The 25,063-nt window shown below is 52.0% G+C and overlaps 1 protein-coding gene across 1 annotated transcript in view; it reads left to right on the forward strand.

The window, feature by feature from the left end:
* Positions 1–25,063, forward strand: part of Pebp4 (phosphatidylethanolamine binding protein 4) — a 193,097-nt gene that overhangs the window by 82,009 nt on the left and 86,025 nt on the right. Inside the window, exon 4 of the mRNA XM_077109213.1 lies at positions 21,445–21,543. Coding sequence (XP_076965328.1) covers positions 21,445–21,543 — 99 coding nt within the window. The remainder of the gene's footprint in view (positions 1–21,444; positions 21,544–25,063) is intronic.

The following is a 25,063-nucleotide window of genomic DNA, read 5'->3' on the forward strand; positions in this document are numbered from 1 at the left end:
TGAGAGCTGGGACTTCCCTGGGGCCAGGGCTCGTCATAATTAACAGTGCCTTCTTTGCCTCTCAGCTGAGAAGTGGCAGTTCCTAGCTGCATAAGTGTCTGGGGACTTTCTGGGGCCTCCTCTTGGTACTTCTCTAATGACATTGGGGCCATCTGAACCTTCCAGTTAATTATTTCAGCAGTACGTCTTCCCTTCCCAACCACCTCAGTAAGTGCTCTGCCAAGGGTCGGCACCTCTGTACTTTCTAAGGAGGGTTTGGGGGAACTTGCTCTGAAGATAGAACAGCCGAGACCCCCAGGAGTGAAGTGGCCATTGGAACTGTAGCTTCAGAGCGGTGATGGGAGACCACCAGAGCCCGGAGAAGGCACAGCCCGGTCTGGGGCTCCTGGGAGAGTCTTGTCTTTGTTTTTCCCCTTTCTACAGTATCATCTTCATTCTTGAATCAGAATCCCAGCTCTTCAAACTTCCCAGAAACCGTGGGAGTGGCCCTTGTCATACATGAAGGTCATTTCTTAAGAATGTTTCTGGAAAACGGGCAGTGTCTAGGGGAGGCTGCCGTCAACCCCCAAAACATCTGCTCAGGGCCAGGCCCGGTAAGCCTTGGTTTTTCTCTTCTCTAGGCGATTTTGGAATTTTCTAGAAGATTCCATTCCTGGGCTGGCCATATGGCAGGTCATTGAGCACCATCAGGTGTGCCCCACATTCCCGGGCACTGGTTTCTCGGATTCTATTCCCTGCCATGAGGACATGTTTTTAGCAAAGCTTGTGCGCGGCACTTAGACGGAGCAACCAGTTACCTAGGAAACTGTCCCTTCTATACATGCTCTGCGGCTTGCCATCATCCGGATCCAGCTGCCTCGATTGGCCTTTTTCCTTGGCCTCCTTTGACAGTCCCTCCCCTTATTATGCCAGCAGAGTAGCTGCTTAACCAGGACCCAGTTGCATAACCTGTTGGGCCCCGGGCGCAAAGTGAAAATGCTGGGCCCCTAGTTCAAAAATTATTGAGAATGTCAAGATGGTAACAACGTAGCACTAAAACTAAGCACTGACCCTCTCAGTGTGAGGCCCCACGCGGTTGCACAGGTTGCACACCCATGAAGCCTGCCCTGTTTCTACTGTCAGTCATAATGGCCCTGAACCTGGCTCCTGGGGCTCTGCAGGCCTGCTGGGGTCCTGGCCTGGTGACAGAGGCATGCTCCCTCCGCTTCTCCACAGTAGCTTTCCAAGGCTTCAAAGGCTCAGTCCTTGGATTCTTAAGGCCCTCCCCGATGACAACTAAACAGGGCTTCTACATTGATAGGGACCAGGACCTTGATGTAAGCCAGATTCTCTCTACCCAGAGAGCACGTGCGTACTTCCCACCTCCTTCAGCCTGACAAGAGCCTCTGAGTTGGCCCCCCCATAGTCCAGGTGGACCCTGGCCTGTCCAGCCGTGAGTGCTGCCTCTGGTCACCACATCCAGAGACTTTTTAACGGCCATGATCCTCCTTTCTGCTCTCAATTCTCGGGGACCTCCTCCTGAGTCCCCAACTCCCCAAGAACCCATTGTGAACGGATCACCCACAGGTTTCTCCAAACCTTTTAAAGAGCAATTTGTATTTTCAGCCTGTCTCACCTCTGGGGATAATGAATGAGACAAATTTGCTACCCACTGTGGAAGTCAGCAGCTCCCTTTATCTGTGCTAACTGCTTCCTTTCCGAGTGTCAAGAGCTCCCCCCAGTCCTGCCTCGCAGAATTGGATGACCAGGACTGGGTCGGAGCAGTTTCTCTGTCGTGTGAGACGCCTGGATCCTACCTGACCTTTTCCTGTCCTTCTGGGTCTCACGGAGTGTTGGCTGGTGCCTCTAGGGGACATGTTGTCTGTGGCCAAATCGTACTCTTTCCCGAGTTGTCCTCCTAGAATTGCACGCAGGATTCTTCCTGCCTGGGCCTGGCCTGGCACAGGTCTGCCCAGCGTCTCTGCTCTCCCACAGCCCCTCAGGACAGCCTGGGCTTGTGCCCCCAGGGTAGCATTGCGCAGGTCAAGGACACCCTGGTGGTCTGGTTCCCCGGGAGCATCTGTTGCCCCATTTCAAATAAAGGTGTAGAATGAAAGGCCCAGAATTGAAAGCTGCTCCCTATCAATGACAGATGGCCCCCCCAGGTTCTTAATTTCAAAAACCACCTTTCGCAGGAGTGGCACACACCTGTAATCCCAGGGGCTCAGGAGGCTGAGGCAGGAGGATCACAAGTTCAAAGTCAGCCTCAGCAATTTCAAGGCACTAAGCAACTCAGTGAGACCCTGTCTCTCAATAAAATACTGGGGATAAATAAAGGACGAGGGAGGTGGCTCAGTGGCCAAGTGCCCCTGAGTTCAATTCCCAGTACCCCGCCCCCAAAAAGTCACCTTTCAAAAGCTTTTGAAAGGCTAACTGCAGTTTTCCTTCCTATGAAGTCATTTACCTCTGAAGAAGCCCAACAGATCAAGAGGCATGAGTGCCCTGTATAGAAATCCTCCTTCTTCCTCCTCAAGGGCAGCAGAAGGAGCCCCGAGGGGCACGCTGGCCTCAGTTTCCTCATCTTTAAAATGGGAGAGATGGTGTTGAGCTGGAACGTTGGCCGTGGACTCACACGAGGCAAGGGATGGGAAGTGTTTGGCATGTGACATAAACAGGTTGAGTTTGGGTGGCAATCGTTTGTCTGATAATCGTTTATTACCAAATGCCTCCATTTGTACCTCCAGGGTTTGCCTTTTATGGAAAGGTGTTTCCTTGGCGGGGAACTCGGCTGTGAGCACCTTCATTGTGGATTTCGTGAACTTCATTCATGCATTCCACACCCACATGTATTGGGCGTCTCGTGTGTGTCAGGCACTGGGCCAAAATAGTCATGTGTCGCTTAATGGCAGGGACAGTTTCTGAGGAACGCGTCTGTAGGTGATTTCGTTATTGCGGGAACATCCCCAGGTGCGCTCACAGATAGCTAGATGGTCCAGGTCAACCACCCCGGGGGGCCTCTCGATACAATCAAGAGGTGAGTGAACTCGGCTGCGAGGCTGTGGCTGGGTGACGGGGCGCTGTTTTATAGTCAATTTTTTTTCTTTTGTAAGTAGGAGTTCCCTACTCTAAAAAGCACAGTAGGGTAAATATGTCAGCCAGTGACATGATGATTCTTATCAACATCGTTAGTACCAACAGAGCTGTGTGTGCTGTCCGTTTGCACAAGCATCAGAGCAAGAGGTCTGTGTTCACCAGCATGAGTGACGCTTAGCACTGCAATGTTATTATGGTGACATGTCTGGGCAGTGGGAAATTTTTAGCTCAACTCTAACTCTTGGGACTTTGGGTAGAGTTGGCCCATCATCCATGGAAATGTCATTACATGGTGCATGACCGTCCGTACTCAGCAGTGGCCACTAAAAGCCTGTGCCAGGGAGCTCTTGAGGTGCAGGTGGAAGTCAGCACACCTAAACCAGTACCAAGAAATAACTAGACAGACATTGTCACAAGGGCCTGAGTCACATTGTGCCCAAATACAGTCTTTGGCCAAATGAGAACAGACGGATTTTCCCAAGATGCTGTGATCCCAAAAGGTTGTCAATAAGCAGGAGTCACTCAAAGCCCTCCCCTTCCAGGGTCTCAATAAGTGAGCCGGTTCTTCTGGGACCATCAGCCAACGGGCCCCCGTTTTTATCCACACCTCCCCTGAAGTTCCGCCAGGCCCCGTGACTTGTGGAACCCAGTGGTAAAGAAGATCTAGAACTTCCTTGTCCGTTTAATGAGCGGTGTGATGTGAGAAGGACTGGAAAAGTCTAACATCTGAAAACAGATTTGCACTGTGATCATCACCAGAGATGATTCCTCTGATTCTCGGAGCTTTTCCAGAATGGGTGGGGTTTTTTTGATCCTTTGATGGTTTGGAGAATACTATGTAGTGTGTCTCACACACAAACATTTTTCCCTTGACAAATGTCTGTCTTACAGCGGCCAGTTGCATTCTGTGGGTTTCTTTGGAATAAAAATGCTCTCTGGAAATGGAAAGAAGATTTAGAAGGCACATGGCTGTATCCCTCCGTTTTCTTCTTTCTTCCTGCATCACGAATGCTCCTAAGAGTTCCTCGGCCACCCCAAGTTGGGTTTGGGCCCAGGGAGGGACCCCCATCTGCAGCCTCCCCAGAGGAGACGCGACACTCCGTGCCAGGCTCTCACGTGGGTGAAGTGGGGGAAGGTGCCCGAGTGGGTCTCAGGGGCCCCTCAGGTCGTGGGACGCACAGTTAGGCATGGCTTCACGCCGTCCCTTGGGAAAACAGAGAACCCCTCCTTGGGTTCACGGGTCCCAGCGTGTCGGGCGCAGCAGCCTGCGCTCTGAGCTTGTAGTCATTACTGTTATTTCTCGTGCCAAGCCTCCTCACCCTCCCAACCTTGCCCAGAATTCTGAATGGTTTGCAGTCTCCCAAAAGCTGTTTAAGAAAGGGAGCCACTGAGATCTACCTCCCATTCCCATGTGGAAAGACTGGCGCAGGCAGAAGCAGCCATGGAGCTCAGCCTCCTCCTGTCCCCTCTTTCCTGCTTCTCTGGCCTGGACACCTCCAGCTCCAGGAGCAAAATGCCACCACCTCTTCCCAGGGCCCTGCCCTCCCTGCGCCTGCTGTCGGGTGGCCCCCTGGGGGTCTCTCAGTGGGCCCACCCTCAGGCGACCCGCGCCACCTCCAAAAGCTGAGCCACCAGCCCAGCCACTCACCCCGGCGGACGGGGCCTGGTCACCGGGACGCGTGTGAAAACCGCCACCTTTGCAGGCCGGGATCTGAAGGGACTCGGAGGCCTGCTGCTCGCTCCATCCCCACTCTCCTCTCGTGTTTGCTGTTATTTTTTAACACTTTTTTTATCCTCATAAAAGCACTCTCCTCTTCCCCAGAGCTTGCCTGTAGCGAAGGCATGGTCTGTACAACTGCAATTATTTCAGAGAACAGATGGAGCGAGGAGCAGAAAGTCTGTTAATAGTAATAGAAATGCTACATGTTAACCTGGACAGCGTATGATGACAGTCCCATGACTACCCGTTCTGTTCCCACCAGCTGGGCAACCGAAGTAGGCATGAGATATTCACAAACAGCCACCAGCCACGTAGCCACCTAAAGTTAGAACTCAAATTCCTTCACACTGGGGCTCTGGCGACCGCAGCAGCTTAGCCCAGAGCACGGGAGGCCAGGCCGCCGCTCCGCCTCCTGGGCCTCCCGAGGCCGCCTCAGCTCCGGCTCGACCGCCAAGGCATCCAGGGTGGATGGACGCCCAGGCCTGGCTTCGAGGCAAAAGCCAAACTTGCCGGCCCTCGCCAGGGGCCCACCCTCGCCAAAACCAGTGCTTTCCATGGGTGCTCTCAGGCAGGGCGTTGGGCTCGGAGGCAGCAGGCAAGGTGCAGGCCACAGGCTTCTGCTCTCCCTGGCTGAGGCAGATGGACCGTGTTGAATGGCCTAGGGTCAAGGCCAGCCGTGCAATGGACTCGTCCAGCTCTGGGAGCAGAAAATTTCTTTCTTTTTCTGCAGCATGAGAAACAAAACAAAAGCAAAGAACCATGTCTTATTCCCACGGTAGGAATGGACAAATTCATTTCAACACGTATTTCTTAAGCATCTACTCTGTGTAAGGACATATCCCAGGTACTGCAGACATGGCAAAGAAATAATGGCCCCCACCTTCAAGAAAGTTAGACTCTAATAAGAGGGACCAGCAGGCACCTGTGTGTAGCCAAACACACAGCAGAATATGGCGTGCTTCCCAGCAAGGTCACAGGAAAGGTGCGATTGGGATTCAAAGAAAGAAGACACCTTCTCTGGCTCAAGAATAGGTCTTCCCACATGACACATGTCTTAGAGAATAAGAAGAGGTTTTTTGTTGGGTAGAGAAACCAACAAAGGCCAAGAGATAGGATGCAAGGATCACCCTGGGGAACAGAAATGTCTCCAGTCTGCATGGGCACATGTAGGGGTCCCGTGGGGACAACTGGGCAAGCTATCTAGGGCCTCAAATGCCAGGTTATGAAGACTTAGGAGGTTATTACCTCCTAAGTCTGTGGCCAGCTGGACTTCAGGAAGATCAGTGGCCAGTGATTGCAAGTGCTGGTTCTGCACATCTCTCCCCACCCATCCAGCAGCCTCCCCTGGGTAGCTTGGGTCAGCCATGATGTGAATATTTATTTCCCCATGGAAATGAGCAAGTGCTACAAGTCAGGACCTGATTTTTTTTTTCAGAGACTCAGTTTACCAAGACACCAGTAGATGACCCTCCTCTTAAGCAAGCTCCAAATAAGTAGGAAAAAGGTGTCATGGGAAGAGTCCTCTAAGGATGCTGTTGAAATAGTAAGACCGGAGGCCCAGCCGAGCTTCCCCAGCGTGTTAGAGGAGTGAGGAGAGGCCAGAGAGCCCCTGGCCTTGCAAGTGTGTAAGAACTGGGCATGACCCGAGAGGGAAGGGTCAAAGGGTGCATCATGACCTTGGCTGACAAAGAGGCTCCACCTAGAACCAGGGGAAGCCAGAGGAGGAGCTGGCTGGGTGGGTGAAGGGGACATGAAGTGGCTTTGCAGCTGGAGATGGTCCTGTGATGAGGACTTGGACAAGAGTGTGACCCACCCTCTCTGCCGCTTAGGGACTCGGCTTCTCCTTTTCCTGGCTTCACTTCCTCTGCCCCCTCCCTCCCTCCTGAGCCCCCTGGATAGTGTCTTAATTTGCCACTGGACATGTCATGATGGTGGCTAACCTGCTTGGCTGGGGGTGAAGCTTTGAAACTTAAATGAGCCCCTCAGCTTCATTAAGACAGAAGAGTGGCAATGGCCCGGAGGGCCACAGAGCACACGGGCTCCCAGGAGGGGACAGGATGGGGAGCTCACCAGGACTTGAACTCAGTTCTCAGCACACCAGTGGCCTCCAGGCAGGCAGCCATGGAGCCGGGCGAGAACCTTCCTTCCCCTAGACATCTGGAGTGGGCAGATGTCATAGAGGGACCGTTGTCCCTAGAGGACTGGGCAGCACAGTGGCAGAAGGCACTAGACGCAGGGACTCTGGGACATGCTGCCAACAAATATATCTTGGTAGTGCGTATGCTGTAAACTACAGAAGCGTCCAGAGACCTAGGTGTGCAGGAATTTGCAGCCCACAAACCAATACCACATTGTGATAAAAGTCAATCCTGAATCTGTTCCTCGGCCCCCCAGGCTGTGCCTTCCCATTGTGCAGGAAGAAGAGGGTAGAATTTGGAGACAAGGGGCATGATTTCAAACCCTGGAGAGGCCTTCATTTGTTCATGGTCACCGGCATTTACTGATGACTCTGCGTGTGCTGGGCTGTTAGGACCCATGCATGAATTCACTTCACGTGTAGAGCATTGAGGAGGAAAGCACTCTGATTATTATTGTGCCCATCTTATAGATACTGAACTTGATGCCAGGAGAGTTTAATCAACTTGCCCAAGGCCACACAGCAACTAAGTTGGATTCACGTCACGAGAGTATATTGCTTTGGGCTGATCCCCTAATTCCTTAGAGTCTCAATTTTCCACCCGTATGTTCAGAATAATAATTTCTGTTTAGAGGATTTTTCCTGCAATGGCTCCTTGTTCCCAGTAATATGATTCTTGCCACACCAAATTATGGCTTTAGCTGACCCAAACCTATACTACCTGCTACCACCCACCCCAGTATTCAACCCTGCAAAGTCTTCCTTTCCTCTTCCTCATTAAATACCACCTTCTGTCGCCCCGTGGTAGAGCGCTCGCCTGGTATGCCCAAGGCCCTGGGTTCCATCTCCAGCAAAATAGATAAAAAAAAAAAACAAACCAACAAAAACCCACCTTCCCTAGGAAGACTTGGCCCATCCCTGTCACCCGGGTTCCCACAGCTCCTGTTTGGGTCTCAATCCTAGATCCTGGTACATCGCTGGTCCCGGGGCTGTTTACCCCTCTGTCTCCCTCTGTGGTTCGTGAGCCACCCAAGGCAGGGTGTTGGGAGTGTTCAGGGAGCTGAGCCAGTTGAAGAAGTGGCAGGATGGGTGGTTATGGTAGCTGCCTGGGAACAGCTGGGGGCCGCCATGGGGAAGGACCGGCCGTGTCCTGACGCCGTTCCTGTAGACTGAGTTTTCGGGAGCCTTTGGCTCTGGGAGACTCCTTTCTAGAGACCTGGCTGCTGTTCCTGAATGCGTGGCATTCCCAGGGTGGGGAGGGTGGCCCCTGGCTGGGGCCGCTGGGGACATGATCTGGTTTTCTCTGGGTTCCCCATAAAGGAAGCCCCCCTCGGCTCCTGCCAGCAGCATCTTCCTGGCCATCTCCACCCCCTGGGGACCCGGAGAGAGAGGAGGAAGTGAGGGCTGCCCCGGAGGTGCACCGGGGTCCCCAGGAGACCTCTTCACAGACTACTGGAGGGGCTGAGGAGCTGGCTGGGGCTCCCGGCTGCAGGAGACAGGCCTTCCAGAGGAAGCCTTGAACAATTGGGGACAGACGCTGATGCCATTCATTCACAACAACAAAACCCAACCCTGGACACTGCTTCACAGTCTCCAAAATGCGTTCACACCTCCTGCTCCTGTCACCTTTGGAATAACCCTGTTGTGTGGGACGGTGTCCCTGCCGTTCTGCGGATCAGTAACCACAGCTGGCTGCTGGGAGAAAACGACTCCCAAGATTCCCAGCCTCTCCATAGGACAACCGGGGCTCAAAGGCAGGCGATAGGAATGTGGAGGGGTGGGAGACGACCCCCTACTCTCAGAGATAAAGGAGCTGGCTTCATGCACCAAGTCTAGAGGCTGGCCATTTTGATCTAATTCCGCAGCTCTGGGACCAGGCTCTTTATGGCCTTTTGCTTTATCACTAGCACCCAGGCCTTTAATGGTACCTTTGTCCCCTCTTGGTCACAGGATGATTGCTAATCACCCAATATCACATCCACATCCCAGGCAGGAAGAAGGGGAATGGGTGAAAGAACAAAGGACACCAAGGATTTTCTCCTTTTGGCCTTTTATTCAGCAATGGCTCTCAGCAGTCTCCTACATCTTAGCCAGAACAAAGCTTCCCTTCAGTTCAGTAGAGGCTGGGGAATCCACTATCTCAGCCTCCCAGCCTCCAGAGTAGAGGCAGGGAGGGAGAAGGACAGCTGACCACAGTGACAATACAGCACCTCTTTCCAAAGATGGCAAAGCATGACAAGAGCCCCCGCCCCTGGGCAGAGGTACCTCGTCCACACGTCCTGGGGTGCACCTTGGCACCTTTGGCAGCCACAGTGGGAAAAAGGCTGCCCTGCTGGGTGGGTGCCAGCCTGGATTGGGAGCCCGACCTGGGGGACGAAAGGCTTCAGGCTCAGGGGTAGCACCAGAGGGCATCCTGGCGGGCACACGGCCGCGGCCAGCAGCAGCTGTTGCACGCAGCCTCCCAGGAAGAAGGCTCTTAACTAGATTTCCCATGCAGAGCTTTGTGGGGGAGGCTCAAGCCTCCACCCACTGTGGGCTAAATCTGGGTTCCAGCCTCCATCGTCATGAACAGTGGGCGCACGGGCGGCTGTCGGTGCTCTGGGCTCCTCGGAGGCGTGCTGGAGCCCCGTGGTCTTCAGGGCCAGGGCACGAGGGACCCCAGCTGAGGTCAGTGGGAGCCAGCCTCTCTCTGTAGGGGACACAGTCTCCCCGTGCACTGTGCAGGCGGGAGGGAGCTGCACTGTGGTCGCTGGTGGATTCGGCCAGGAGCTCGGGGAACCAGGCTCCGATTGTAGCTCTTGCCCCCAACTCTGCTTCAGAGCCACCTGGGAACCATTAGCCAGAACCTCGGCCACCCCGCAGGGCTCAGCCTCGGCGGCTCTGACAGGCACCCCAGGTGACTGTCATAGTCAGGGGCCACCTTGGGGCATATGGCTCTCACTCAACTTGACCCTGAACCTGGACCTGAGCAGGTCCATGCGGTCTCCGTTCAAGGTCAAGCGAGTGCCACAGGCCTCCAGATACATCCGTGTCCTATTGGAAAATGAGAGCATGCGCTGTTGGACCCTCCCCAGCTTCCTCCCTCCAGAAGGGCTGGATGGATGGACATGGATGTCCATGGATGGACATGAGCGTATCTCAGAGTCAAGGGCCCTGCTGCAAAACGCATTTGGAATCTGCTTTAACTGGGTCTGGTAAGATGTAGAGATGGAAAAGATAGAGACGATGGGAAAGGTTCATGTGCCTAGACACAGGAGGCACCGTGCATATGGCCACACGGGGAAGCACCAAGTTAGGAAGGGAGTGGGGGTAAAGAGCGAGTGAGGTCTGACTCTACTTTCTGTTGCGATGACTGAATGCCACAGGCTGAGTAGTTTATAAAGAACAGGGGTTTGTTTGGCTCATGGTGCTGGCATCCGGGGAGGGCCTTCTTGCCACATCATAACGTGGTAGAGAGTGTCACATGATGAGACCGCAAGTGACCCAGCTTGGGCCTCTCTTCCTTTTCTTATAAAGCCACTAATGCCATCATGGGGATCCCACCTTCATGACCTCATTGGATCCTAACCCTCCAAAGTCCCCCACAAATTGGGGGATGAAGTTGCCAACACAAGAACTTGGGGAGGACACATTTGAGTCATTGCATTGGCTTAATGAGCCTGCATTGAGTTTGTTTGTAGGAAGGATTGGGAGGGGTGGGGTCAGCAGGACACGTGGGTTTCAGGTTGGCTGGTTTGAACCATGCTGGTGGGTGCTGGTGCATAGCCCACCTGACGCCTGGCCCCTAGATAACTCAGGCAGGGGGACAGTGGCTAGGCCTGATGAAGGAGGTGTCGGGTGGTGACCTGGGGTAGGTTGGCTTGTGTCTGAAGCCCGTGCTCTGGGGAGGGCTGCTCTCTGTGAGAACTGGCCAGCCCGGTCAGCAAGGCCCAGCCCCACGTCAACAGCAGCAGAAAATTTAGGAAAAAAAAAGGACAAGATTAACAGGGGCCCCGCCTTCTCAGTCCTGGGCCTGGGACTGTGTCTGCTGAAGTCCAGGCACACTCTGTCCTGAGATGCTTTTTCCTTCCTCCTGTCTGGGAAGGGCAGGCTCGGGCTCCTCAGACGGCTGGGTGGGAGGGGAGGCCCTGGAGAGTTTGAAGCAGCAGAAAAAGATCTTATTTGTGTTTCAGAAAATTAGGATCAAGGTCAAAGTGAATGTGGCGAGACAGTTAGGAAGCCATCCGGGAGGGCAGGCAGAAGATGATGGCGGACTGGGCTGGCGTGGTGGCCCTGGGGGCTGGCGTGGTGGCCCTGGGGGCTGGCGTGGTGGCCCTGGGGGCTGGCGTGGTGGCCCTGGGGGCTGACAGGGCTTGACGGTGGACTGCAGGGGTGGGGCCAAGACGGCGCCTGGGCTTCCGACTTGCAAGACCAGATGGAGGGTGCCTTTGTTCACGGAACAGGAAACTGGGAAAGCAGACAGTGTGGGTGGCCATGGCGAGCGGAGGGACTTTGAAACATGCAAGGTGACATGTGACATGGGTCTCTGGACACAGGCCTGGTGGCCAGGCGCAGCTCTGGGCTGGGGAAGTGAACGCAGCTGTGGCCTGACCCTCCGGAGGGAAGAGAGCCTGGGCCTCAGCCCCAGGGGAGTGAGCCTGAGGAGGGAGATGACCTGGGGCCAAACTCCAGGAGGAGAAGGTACTTGGTGGCCGAGCAGCGGCGGCCATGCCAGCTGTGGCTGGGTCATCAAGTATGACAAAGATGGGAAAGTGTCCCCAGGACATGGTGACGCGAAGGGGGCGACCTTAGTGAGGCCTGCAGCGGAAGCCGTGGGGGCAGAGAGGGGTAAGGAGAAGGGGGAACAAGGACTCAGAGACGGTGAGTCGGCATCTTGGAGGGGTTTGCCGATGGAGCAGGAGGAGAGGAGGGTCGGGGACAGCTAGGAGGACACAGAGCCATGCCTTTTAGACATGGAAGAGAAGTGGCCATGTGGTCGTGCTGAGGAGGGGCGGGAAGGCGGGCTCTCTTCAGGAGGGGGCGGTCTGAAGGACAGGTAGAGGGGTGGTCTCCTCCTTGAACTTGGGCCATGCAGCCTGTCAGACGTGATGAGGGGCAGGGGGCAGCCGCACTTGGGGCCTCTGGCTTTGAAGCCCGTCTTGATGATGGCCTCATCATTCTCTGAGAAGTCACCAAGGAAGAAACCTATCATCCAAGGTCAACTGGGGAGAGTTGGAGGAGGCTGGAGGCTTACGGATCTGGATGATAGGAGACCAGGTTCGCTCAGGCAGTGCCTGGTGGCCCTGAGGGCCCATAAGGAAACTGGTGACCAAACTTCTTGTATGGCGGAGCCAACCTCCCTCCCCCTGGTGAGCACCGCCGAGTCACACTGCCGACGTCAAGGAGGGTGGTTTGCCCAGCCGTTCCCTGACCCTCCTCTTCCCTGGGGTTCTGGCAATTTCCTCTGGATTCAGACACCCATGAAGAACAGAGGGACATGATGGGCTTTGGGGAAGCTGCCCATGGTCCAGAGTCCCCTTGAGGTCAAGGGCGAGTCCCCAGCAGGCTGGCTGGAGAGGAGGTCGTGGCCAGAACTGGTGGGTTTTGAAGACGGAGCTGATCAGGGTTGGCCAGTCTTGGAAGGGGCCCCTGGAGTCAATGGCCGAGGCCCGGGAGGCAGAGGGGCGGTGGTGCCCGAGGGGTGTTCCACAGGTTTGTTGAAGCCACGGGGACAACGGCAGGATCTGGGCATGAGACGAAGCCTGAGCAGGAGGCAGGCAGCATGGGTGACCCTCACAGCAGCATCCAGGGAGGCACGGGTGGCAGCGACCAAGACAGGACAGACCGTGGACCCGAAAGCCCTGCCCCAGAGGAGCTGAGGGACAGGGAGCAAGGACAGCCTCCTGACCTCCTGGCGCTGGGCCTGTGGGCACAAGAGAACACACGGTGGCCAAGGAGTGCTGGGGGACGGTCCTCGAGCAGAGTCCGGAAAAGACAAGGACGCGGAGACAGCAATTTCTGGAGAGCCGGAGGGGGCTGAGAGAAGGCTGGTTAGCAGCAGCCCTTCCAGAGGGAAGAAGGGAAGAGTCCGAAAGAGGACGGGTGTGGAGGACTGGCTCAGAGGCCAGAGAGAAGGGTGAACCTGCAGAGGGGTGTAGCAGGGGACCAGTGACTGAGAAGGGCAAGGGGGCATGACTGAAAACCAGGAAGGGAGGCAGACTGTGGAGGCCCAGCTGCCTCTTTAAGGAGGCCAGTGGGGCAGTGACCAGAGGACCAGGCTCACTGGCCAACGGGAGTCAGTGTCGGTGTCTCTTTCTGCTCCCCTGGGCCACAGTGGCAGCATGGGGCACAGACTGTCCTGGAGAGGGACATTTCTCTATGAGAATCACCATGGTGGGCTACATAAGTCGACAGCCCTGTGTAGCGATGGTGATGGAGGACAGAGCCACAGGTTCAAGGATGAGGCAAACGTGGCTGGAACAACTGATGGGGGTAGAGGTCCAGGGCAAGGAGGCCACCTGTCCATCAGTAGAAATATTTGCCCTCTCCTTGGCTCCTCCTCACTCCACTGCCTGTCTTCCCTAACTCCCAGTTGGGACACACCCACTAAAATTCCTTTGGGAATAAGAAGATAATCCAATTTTAAAATGGGCAAAAGATGGACATAGAGATTTCACCAAAGAAGATATGTGAGTAGTCAATAGGACACGAAAAGATGCCATCATCACTAATCACTAGGAAAATGCAAATTAAAACCATGAGATACTACATTGCAACCTCTAGAATGGCTACAATCAAGATGGCCACGAGGTGATTCTGCAATCTTTGTAATGTTTTGAATAACCAATAAAAAAAAAAAAAAAAAAGATGGCCACGAGGGCTGGTGAGGACGCCGAGAGCCCAGAACCTTCGGGCACTGCTGGGGAGATGGTCAAATGGCGCCAGTACTTTGGAAAACAGTTTGGTGATGTCTTAAAGTGTTGCGCATAATTTGCCATCGGACCCAGCCATTCCATTCTAGGTATCTCCCCAAGAGAATTGAAAACCAATAGCTACACAATGATTGCATCAGCATCACACATAATAGCCCCAAAGTGGAAATAACCCAAGTGTCCATCGGTGGAATAATAATAATAATAACGGCATTTGGACAAGTTCAGACCTAATTCTGCTTCTGTGTCAGCATCGTGGTTCCCGAGGACTGTGACCTGTTCTCACGGCCCTGGGGCCTCACTCCTGTCCTGTTGCTTGGTGGTCAGGCTCTCGGTCAGCTGCTCTTCTCCAAATACCCTTCAAAATGGATGAGGACTCCCTGAGCCCTCTGCCACAGCCAGCCCTCCTTACCTCTCAGCATCCGGGGGAAAGAGACAGAGACTGACATCTCCCAGGTAATGCTGTGAGATTACTGTACATTCGGCTTTAGGTTGTAATTTCAGTTTATTTTTAGCAGTTAATAGCTCACAGGCTCAAAATTCAAAACCATGGAACGAGCACACAGAGGCCTCTTTCCTACATCTATCCCACTTGCCGTAAAGCTACCCCATCCACAGTGTCCACTGATTATTTAAAAAAAAAAAATATTATCCTTCCATAGTTTGTTTATGCAAATATAAGCAAATGGGAAGAAATATCTCATCTTCTCTTTCTTATATAAAAGTAAGGAACTAGATGCGCGGTTTTGCACCTTGCTTTTTCCACTTAATTTACCCTGAAGAGCTTTTCACATCAGGTCTGAGAGATCTTCATTGTTTTCTTCTGACTGTTTTTTGCAGCTGTAAAGTTTCCCATTGTGAGCGTATATCATTGTTGATTAACCAATCCCCAACTGATGGGCACTTGAGTTATTTCTAACTTTTTTGCTGTTACAGACAGAGCTGCATGAAGAACCCTAAATACAAGTCACTTCATAAGTGGGGAGAGATTTGTGAGTGGGGAAGTGACAGGCGTGGGATTGCTGAGTTGAAAGGTCAATCACCCAGTCATGCATTCCCAGAGCAGGGTAGAACCCGTGTGCCCACAGCCCTGACAACAGAGCACGCCGTCAGCCTGCGGGTTCCCACCATGCGTGGAAAGGGCTTTGGTTCTATCCAGCTTCCTGCAAGCATGGTCACTTTCTTTTTCATTTTATTTTATTGTGCAAAGAATACTTAACAACTTAACAACTAAGATCTATCCTCAACAGACTTTTAAGTAACAATATAATATTGTTAACCTCGGATACAATGTTGCAGCAGATCTTTAGAATTTATTCATCTCAAAATACTGAAATAGCGAGTCCCCATTTTACCCCAGCGATCCCTGGCAACCCCTGTTCTGCTTCCTGCTTCTACAGGTTTGACTGTTTTCTGTACCTGTAAGTGGGATCACATGGCATTTGTCCCTCTGTGACTGGTTGGTTTCACTCAACATAATATCCTCCAAGTCTGCCTGCCCATGTTGCATATTAGAGCATTTCCTTCCTTTTTAAGGCTGAATAGTATTCCATTCTATGTACAGATGGTCCCCAACTTATAAAGACTTGACTTCTGATTTTTCAACTTTGCCAGGGTATGACAGGTGATGAACATTCAGTAGAAACCTTGCTTTGTGTTTTGAATCTTGATTTTCCCAGGCTAGTGCTATATGCAGTACCTACTCTCATGATGCCCAACTATAAGTGAATGCCAATGTTCTGAACACATTTCAGTCAGGCGAGGCTAATCTGCCATATTCGATAGGTTAGGCATAATAAATGCATTTTGGACTTAGACCACGTAATTTAAGGAGCATCCATATATACCATTTTGTCTTCATCCGTTCATTGATGAGCATTTGGATTATTCCATGTCTTGGCTACTGTGACCATTGCTGCATTGGACGTAGGAGTGCAGAGTTTTTCTTCGGGCCTCTTTGGGATTCTTTCAATTATTTTGCACATATCCCTGGAGGTGGGCTTGCTGGGTCAGACACGCAGGCTGACCTTCACCTCACGTCCTAATGCACCAAATAGATGTCAGAATCACCAAGCTCCTCCTCTTGGTTTTTTAGCAAGGACTTAGCTGAAGTCCCCCACGTGGCAGTGCAACAAGTGTTCATCCCTGGAGTGCCTGGCACTTAACTCGGAGTGCGTGACTCTCCTGACCGTCTCTGACCTGGGCAGGAAGACATGTGGCAAGCGTGAGACGGGCTGGGGCAATGCCATTGTTGGTTTGGCGGTTCTGCCGTACTGGGGTTGGACCCAGGGCCTCGGGTGTCCTAGGCAAGCCCCAGCGCAATTCCATTGTTGAAAGTGTTGGCTGTGGGTCCTTCTCTCTGAGCTGTACCTACAGGACGAGCTGCCACTACAGGACGAGCTGCCATGGTCAGGAACAAGTTACACGTTCTGGGAGCCTGGCCAGTGCCCTCTTCCCGACTCTACTTTAGCTTGTCCGCTCCAGAGAGTGGGTGGGATCCTGAGTCAGACTTCGTATGGCCGACCGAAGGTCCAGCACTGTGTGTGTGTGTGTGTGTGTGTGCGTGTGTGTGTGTGGTGCTCGGTTCAAACCCAGGGCCTCACCTCTGTCAGACATGCTCTCTGGCACTAAGCCATATCCTCAGCCCACAGTCCAGCTCTGGAATACCTGTTTCCCAATTTCTCTGGTGAACAACAACCCCTTGGCGTACACTTCTGCCCAGTATTTGCTAGATTGATTGTTGGCAATCAGGGTCATGGAGATGAGTGGGACCCAGCTCCTCAGTCCACTAAGACAGAAGATCTGCAAGACCATCAGCACAGTGACTCTTTCTTTGCTGCTGAGTCTTTGAAGAGGTCTCTTAGGAGGTTGCTTAGCAGTGAGGTGATTGTACTAGCCTCTCTCCTGTTACTATAGCAGAATACCCAAGTTTGGATATATTATATAGAAAAGAGGTTCGTTTAGCTCAGGATTCTAGAGGGTCAAGGGTGTGACACTAACCTGTGCTTGGCTTTAGTGAGGGCCTCATGGTGGATGGCATCACAATGGCAGGAACATATGGGAGTAAGAAATCGCATGGTGAGACGGGAAGCTAGAGAGCAGCTGGGGACTATCTGGGGTCTGATGAGAAGTACAAGAACTACATTAATCCCTTCCAGGGGCTTGAGGACTCCCTGCAGGCCCGGTCTCTTTAAGGTCCCACCACCACACTAAGGACCAACCCTCCCACACATGGGCCCTTGGACAAATCACATCCAGGCCACCGTAGTAATCGAGGACGGACGTGAGGATACGACCACCTCAGAGAAGGCCATGCAGCTGACTCAGGAGTCCACTCTCGACTCACAGAGTAGAGATACAGCGGTGATGGACAGCTGCAGGTGGGCAGTGGGGCGAGGCAGTGATGGATCAGGGATGAGGACCACGGGGAGTGCCCTGGGCATTGTCTGAACAGAATGATGAGGGTTCTGGGATCTCCCACTGCAGCCCAAAGGCAATGTGTTCTAGTGCAGAAACACTGGAAAAGGCAAAAGTGAGGTTCGTAAGGTTCTCTCTCCACTCTCCTTCCCGTGGAGGACATACCTGGGCACGGCAGATGATTCCCGTCTTCTTCCCTTCTTTTTAAAGACAATGAGATCATGGAGCACAAAGGGTTTTCTAACCCACCATGTGGTTCCATGTCCTTAAAAACTCTAGACATAAACATTTAAAATATAGATTAATTTTATAGGCAAAGATGGGATTTAATTTTATTTTATTTGCATGACCTTCATTACTAGTGAAATTGAACATTGGCTCGTATGTTTATCAATCGTTTGTATTTCTTGTTTTACGAATTCTTGGGATGTTGCTTGTCTGTTTTTTCCACTGGGTTATCAGTCTTTTTCTTATTCATTTAAAAAGTACTTATGTATTAAGAATCCAAACACTTTTTTCAAAAGTATCTTGCAAATATTTACCCTAAGTTTATTGTCTTTGAATTTCACTTGGCTTTTTTCTCCATATACAAGATTCAAAATTCTATCTAGTTAGATTATATCAATCTCTTCCTTCATGCCATTTACTGCTGACAGTTTGGTATGTAGTTTTCCAGACATTTTCTATGCATATGCAAATATATCTATAAATATATATATAGAGGGAGATAGTTATATATGTAAAGTTTCCCTGCACATTTGAGATGTCATATCCACTCTTCTGCAACCTGCTTATTTCATGCACTAGCATATTACAGACATTTCCCCTATTAGTATATAAAGATATGATTCCAACAGTATTCCCTTGAATGAATTCAATATTATGTTCTTTAAGCCAGTTTTTAAACATTGTTTTTCATGTACACACTTAAATATGGAAGTTTTCTGGGGTTTGAAAGAAACAGAAACCTAAGTTTATTTATTCTGTGTAGTGGGTCAATAGTCCCAATGGCATTTATAAAACAATCTGTCCTTTCCCTCTGACTTGAAATAACTTTGTCTTATATTAAATATCATATATAAAATGGTAACTATCATATATTAAATATATATACTGAAATTTTGAGTTTTTCTCAATATTTTTCTTTCTTCTTTTATTTATTCCTCAATCAATGCCACATTTTTCTAATTATTATAGCTTTAAAATATATTTTAATACCTATAAAGTCAATTCCATTTCCTGTCTCATCTTTCAGTATTACCTTTTTCAATATTACCAATTTTTCCTTTTATTTGCTTATTTTATTTTGCATTTAATTATGGGCTTTGGAATCATTTTTTAAATTCCCAAAACATCTAACTTGGGATTTAGATTGCGTATGTGTTCAATTAATAAAGTTTTATTGACATTTTTACGAAACATTTCAGTTTAAAAGGAGAGTGTGTATCTCTCCATCTGCTCAATTTTTCTTCTTATGTTCACCAGTAAAATTTTGTTTTCTTTATATCCTGCTTATTTTGAGAATTTTTTTTGCGTTTTTTATTATAAAATTACATTGAAAGTGGGATTTTTTAATGTATGTTTTATGACTTATTAAGATAGAGGAAGCATTGGTTTTTGGGTACATTTGGTAACAGCTTACTTTACTAAATATTATTCTAGTTGTTTTCAGTTTTTTCATGAATTCCTTATATTGACAACCATGTAATTTGCAAAAACAAAACTGGGAAAAAGGAAGGATAGACAGTTTGATTCCTTCTTCTACTTATTTATACTCTTTTTCTTTTTATTGTTTATTGTTTGAGCTAAAACAAATTCTGGGTTGAATCAGATAACAGTTTTCTCCTTCGGGGAGTCCACAGAGATCAGACACACATCCTAATATTTTCTTCTCCTTCTCTTTCTCTTCCAAGTTCTTAGAAATTTTCTCAGGTTTATCTTCACATTCTCTGATTTACTTTACTATGGCATCTAATATGTGGTTCCTTGTCCTTTGGATTTTAACATTCAACACTCAGCATTTGCCTCCCTAGACTCTGGAAAGCTACCAGTGATCCCAATGGTCACAGCCAACGTTCTTTCTGGGTCATCACCCCCAACTGTCATGGCGGCCTCCACCCCATCCTTGAACCCAGGACTCCAGGCTCCCCTGGGTTCCCTCCTGACTCTCTTCCCCTCCCCACCCTTTTAGTTCTCCCTCCACAAGTTCTCTCTGAAGGATGCTGTCCATCCCCAGGTCCAGTGCCTGTTTGCCAAGTCTAGAGAGAGCTCCAACCTCATCACTCCATTGAAGGGACACCTGCCTGTGCGTTCCAACACCAAACCCACAGGCTCGGCTTCTCCAGCTTTCTACTCCTGGTGTCCAGGTGCCCGAGGTCCCAGCTGTTCCCCAGATGTCCCCTAGGCGTCCCCATGCCTTTGCACATGCCACTCCCTTTGCTGACAGAGGGCTTATCCTGACCTTTACCTGCTCATCCTTCAAGATCAAGCTCAGAGACAACCCTGTGCAGCCCTCTGGATTCCTGAGGTCCAGAGGTCCGGGCTCCCTCCCTGCTGTTCCCTCTGTACTTGGGCACCTGGAACAAGGTAGAGAAGTTGCATATGTGTCCATCCAGGTCAAAAGGAGGGCCAGCAATCCCTGGTCATCCATCTCCTTGCCCTCTCCTCCCCCTACCACCCCCCCCCACTCACAAGTCTAAGCCCCCACCCAGGTTCAATCCCACCTGCATTGTGCATGCTGCACCTGACCAGCCACACGGCACACGACCCTGCCGAGCCGGACTGCCCAGGGGCCCAGCTCCATGCCTGTAGTGTATTCCTTCTCTCACTTTCTGAAACGACTACTTAATGCTTCTTCTCCATCCCTCAGTGTCCTACAACCCTTTCCCTGATGCCCTTGACTCTAATTCATTGAAAACTAGAAGCAATGGAGAGACAAACGTCCTCGGCCCTCACCACACCTTCCAACTCTGTTGCCTGGGAACCCGTGCCCCCTGCTCCTCCCAGAGACCAGGCCCTGCCCTTTGCTCTGTTCCTGTCCCCTCCCACCTTCCCCTGGCCTTGGCCTGGCGACAGCTGTCTTCTTCCTCTCTGCCATGGGCACCTGCTCTCCTGCAGATCATTTCCTTGGGCTTATAAACATTCTGACTACCATCCGCCGCTGTAAAGAAGCCTCCTGGCTCTTCCTTCCTCTCCAGGCACAGCCCCCCGCGTCCCACTGTCCCACACCCAAGTTCCCTCTCCCGGCTCACCTCGGCCTCCTGCGAGCCTCAGTCCTTCCTCCTCCGACGAAGCTTGTCTTGCCAACATAACAGTGATCTCCACGCTGTCACGTCTCAGCCCCCTTCAGCAGGGCTGGCCCCTTTCTCCTTCTAGAAACACCTTCCGTGTGGGCTCCCATGACACCTGCTCTCCAGGTGCCCACACGTCTAAAAAGGAAAATCAAGGCCCAGCGTTGCCCTGCCCAGAACCCTCCTGGGGTTCTGCTGTACTTCCAGTCGACCCCCACTCCAAAACCTGCTGGGCCTGGACCCTGGCACCCGCCACCCCACCCTGTCGTCCTCTGCCGCTGGCTGCAGTGACGTTGTTCCTGTTCCCACCTGAATACCTGGAGCAGCTCCTGCCTCTTCCCAGAGGCCCGTTCCCACTTGTCCCACCCAATTTCACCTTCATCACAGCTGGACACCTTCTTACCTGTTCATTTTTATTATCTGTGTCTTAGAATAAAAGCTCCCTGGGAGTGTGGAGCGTACCATCCTCGCTCCCCTGGCCTCCTGGCACCTGTCTGTCTGGACAGAGAGGGTGTGCGGCTGAAGCTGGTTGGAGGGTGGAATGAAGGTGTCTGTTGACTTGCTCCAACTGTACCCGAAGCTCCCGGAGGGTGGGTGCCCTGCTTTAGGTTCTGCTATTTCCTGTGCGGTGCTAGGGACCTCCTTATAAATAGGCCTCCTTGGACTTATTTCTTCATCAAGGGAAAGCCAACAGGCTACGGGGTCTACTTCATAACCTGCATTTCTCTGAGAATAAACACAATGAGAGGGATGCCATGAGATCAAGGACCAAGTCGGGAGGAGGGCTAAGGGCTGGCCAGCCCTCGTCAGCTGGAATGGGGGTAAGGGAGCGCCCCCCCCCTGGATTCTCAACAACCTGGCCTGGTGCTACATCACCTTCTGGTATGTGTGTTACAGGGTGCGACCTACACCTTGATGATGGTGGATCCCGATGCTCCCAGCAGGTCAGAGCCCACCAAGAGATACTGGAGACATTGGCTGGTGACAGATATCAAGGTAAGCAGCCCAAGAGGCACTTTGGGACCTGTTTGGAAGACTCTCATTCTGTGCAGACTCTCCTTTAGAGGGGACGAGATCAAGCGAGGATGGTCATGTCAGATGGCCCTGAACACTCGGCTGTCAGCTTCTCCCAAGTTCACAGTGATTTAAAAAGAAGTCCAAGGACTAGCGATGGCTGCACCAGGACACTGAGTTCTCAGCACAGAGCAGGAGAAAGTCCCGATATCTAGAGTTTGTTGATTTTTGTGGCCTAGGTAGTCCCATCACGGGCAATTTCAAGACACCAGTGATTTAAGAACCAACTCACAAAACATCTGAGAACACGATGGTTGGCGCCAGCACATCAGTGGATCTGGGGGCCCTGGTGCGATTCCTGAAATCCAGCTGGCAGTCCTGGCAGTGGGGGGGTGTGTGTGGGGTCCTCCTGCTGGGCAAGGGGCGTGGAGGAGCGGGGTGACTGCCCTTTCTTGTGCAGAAACAAACAACACCATCCCATCTGACCTGTGAAGGAGCCTGGCTCACCCTTTCCCAGGGCAGGTCTCAGGGACACAGATTTGGTGGGCTTCTGGGGAGGGGGAGGCTCCATTGCCAAGCAAGCCTTTGATACTCTGGGTTAAATGGAATGAACCCCATTCCTCACCTGACGGCCTTCTAGAAATTTCTATTATCCTCATATACACAACAGTCATCCCTTGGTGCTCTCAGGGGTTGGGGTGCCAGGACTCCCCCCACCATGGGCACCCAAATCCACAGGTGCTCAAGTCCTGTATATAAAATGGTGTAGGATTTGCATCGAGCCTATGCAATCCTCCAGTAGACTTTAAATAATTTCTACATGATTTATAATACAACATATATGCTATGCCAATAGCTGTTATACTGTATTGTTTAAGGAATAATGACAAGAAAACAGTCCATATGTTTGAATTCAATTACGTGTGTGTATGTATATATATGGATGGATAGATAGATAGGTAGTGATCAATATAGATAGATACATTTTCAATTCTCAGTTGGTTGAATCTGAGGAAAAGGAACCCACAGGTACAGAGGGCCAGCTGTATATCATATGCATTTATTTCTCAACCTCATGAAATCACAAAATCGTTTGTTCACAAGCGCCTGGCCATGTCATTTGGGGCATTCCACACTAGCCTATGGTGTTCACAAATCTATGCCTGGGAATCCTGCGGATGGCTTTTGAGAAGAGTATGTGATGTCCTCAAACCCTGTAAGGTAGTGGGAGCCCAGAGCTAGGAAGCCTAAGCTTGGATCCAGTTTGGTCCCGGCTGACTACCAGCTCCGTGACCTCGGGAGCCCGTCTGGCGTTCCTGGCTTTGTCTACGATACGGGAGTCGTGGTATTGATTTCACGGGGTCATTGTGATGATGGGTGAGATGGCCCCCTGAGAGCACACTGGAAAATGCAGAGAAACCCACAGACCACAAGGGCTTGTGTTTTCCTGCCGCAGCTAAGGACAGAGGAAGAGGCACCCGTATAACTAAGTATTGACTCCTGAGCAAGACACCAGAGTGGGGACCAGGAGTGGGCAGTTAGCCTGGCAACCAACCCCAGCCCCGCAACCAGGCCCCTTCCTAGGAAGCTCAGGGGGCAGCCCTCCTTGGGGGCAGACTGACTGCTGCCCAAAAGGGCTCCTCTAGGACTCCCCAGTAGCAGCTTCTTGGGCAGGGACCAGCTGCCTCCCAATGCCCTTCCCTGGCCAGGTGTTCCCCTCTGGAAACACTGCAGGGGGGCAGCTGGGGTAGGGCCATGCCACGGGGATGGTGGGGAGCAGAGGACTCAAAAAGGGAAGCGCTCCCCGTCTAGAGCACTGCTGTTTTCTGGATGCTGGTGACGATGGCAAAGGGTGGTGGCTCAAGAGCAGCACACGCTCCAAAGGTCAAGTTCACTGCCTGCACACTCAAGCACACGGGGCTTCCTGCGAGAGGGTTCCACTCCATGATTCAGAAGCTAGAGAGCAGACGCAGCCTCGGACGGCATGGTTTCAGAGCCAGGGGGCCTTGGGACCATGACGCGGCCTCTCTTCAAAGCCCTAAGCCCCGCTCCCACCCTGCCACTCCCCTCACCCCAGTCTTCACTCGGGACACATTTCTCACAGGAGCCTGTGCCACAGATGTGCTTAGCCCCAGCAGCTCAGTTTAGAGGCAAAGCAGGTGGCAGGTGACAGGTGCCAGCTGTCAGGCAAGACTGCTAAGCCGCAGAGCTTAGCCAGGGCCACCTGCCCGGGTGCAGCCCTCGACTTCCCGATGGGCCAGCTGGAGGAGGCTCTGGTTTCAGTCACATTTTCACCCACTTTCCCTCGTCTGGGTGCCCAGCAGGAAGCAGCAGTCCTCCCGGCTGTGTCCACTTGACCCTGCCCACCTGCCCCCGAATTCCGCCAGCCACAAAGACATTATAAGCCAAACCCGCTGAGGTCCGGGGTCCTGGACCTTGGCCACAGGAAGCCAGGGCTCTGATCAAATCTGGGAGCACTTCCTCTGCGCTGGTGCTCTCCCAGCCCAGCGGGTCTCCATAGCATGCACTCCATGTGCCGGCAGCTGGTAATGCGGCTTCCCGGGCCCTTCGGCGCCAACACGGCCTCCGGGTGAACGAGCAATGTGGAGGAAGGCGAGGCGTGGGTGCTGGGAGGCTGTGGCTGTGGGCAACAGTGCCTGTGGTGGACCCATCCTCCAGTGAAAAGCACCTTGAAACTTGCCAGGTCTCCACCACCATGTAAAGTAGCATTGCCCATCTCATAGATGAGGAAGCAAAGACTGGAGGGCTGGATGATGCAGGCTTTCAGCGGGGTGCGGGGGCGGGGGGGGGGGCTGAAGAGGTGGGTCTTGGGTGCATGCCCCAGACTCCAAACCACGCATGCCTGACGTGCAGGGTGGGGTTGCAACACATCTCTGCCAGCTTCCCTCCGTAAGTTGGGACAATCATCTCTGTGGTCCCCCGAGCTGCCTCCCAGGGCTCTCTGAGTGACTGCTTGGTAGGTAGAAGCTACCCAGAGAGTGCCCCCAGGGTAAATAAAGCACGCCTGCTCAGTGTTTTGAACCTCAGGAAACTACACCCCACCCACCATCATTCCCCCAAGTCTCAGCAGGAAAGCATGTGGTGACCTCCCTGCAGAGTGACAATAGCCCTGAGAGTCCTCAGGCCACAGAGGCAGACTTGGTGGAATCTGGGCTGGCCTGGAGATTGGGGGGTGGAGTCTAATTAGATGGTGGGCCAGACCATGCCCAGAAACATCTGTAGCCCCCCAACTCACCCCAAAGAGAAGCTGGCAGGGTATAGACTAGAGTTAGGATAACTTCTATTCCTGCAGGCAATTTAAATGAAAACTAGGAGTTAGAGAGATGCCCGGTAGTAGGGACCAGGCATTCGAATGGTACCCTTTTGTTCACTAATTCAACAAATAAATACATTGAACAGTACTCAAGGTAGCGTAGTGGTTAAGAGCAGTGACTCTGGAGCCAAACTTCTGTGGTTCAAATCCCAAATCCACCATTATTAG

Source organism: Callospermophilus lateralis, chromosome 4 (genome assembly GCF_048772815.1).
Source record: "Callospermophilus lateralis isolate mCalLat2 chromosome 4, mCalLat2.hap1, whole genome shotgun sequence".
In the NCBI taxonomy this organism is placed as follows: Eukaryota; Metazoa; Chordata; class Mammalia; order Rodentia; family Sciuridae; genus Callospermophilus; species Callospermophilus lateralis.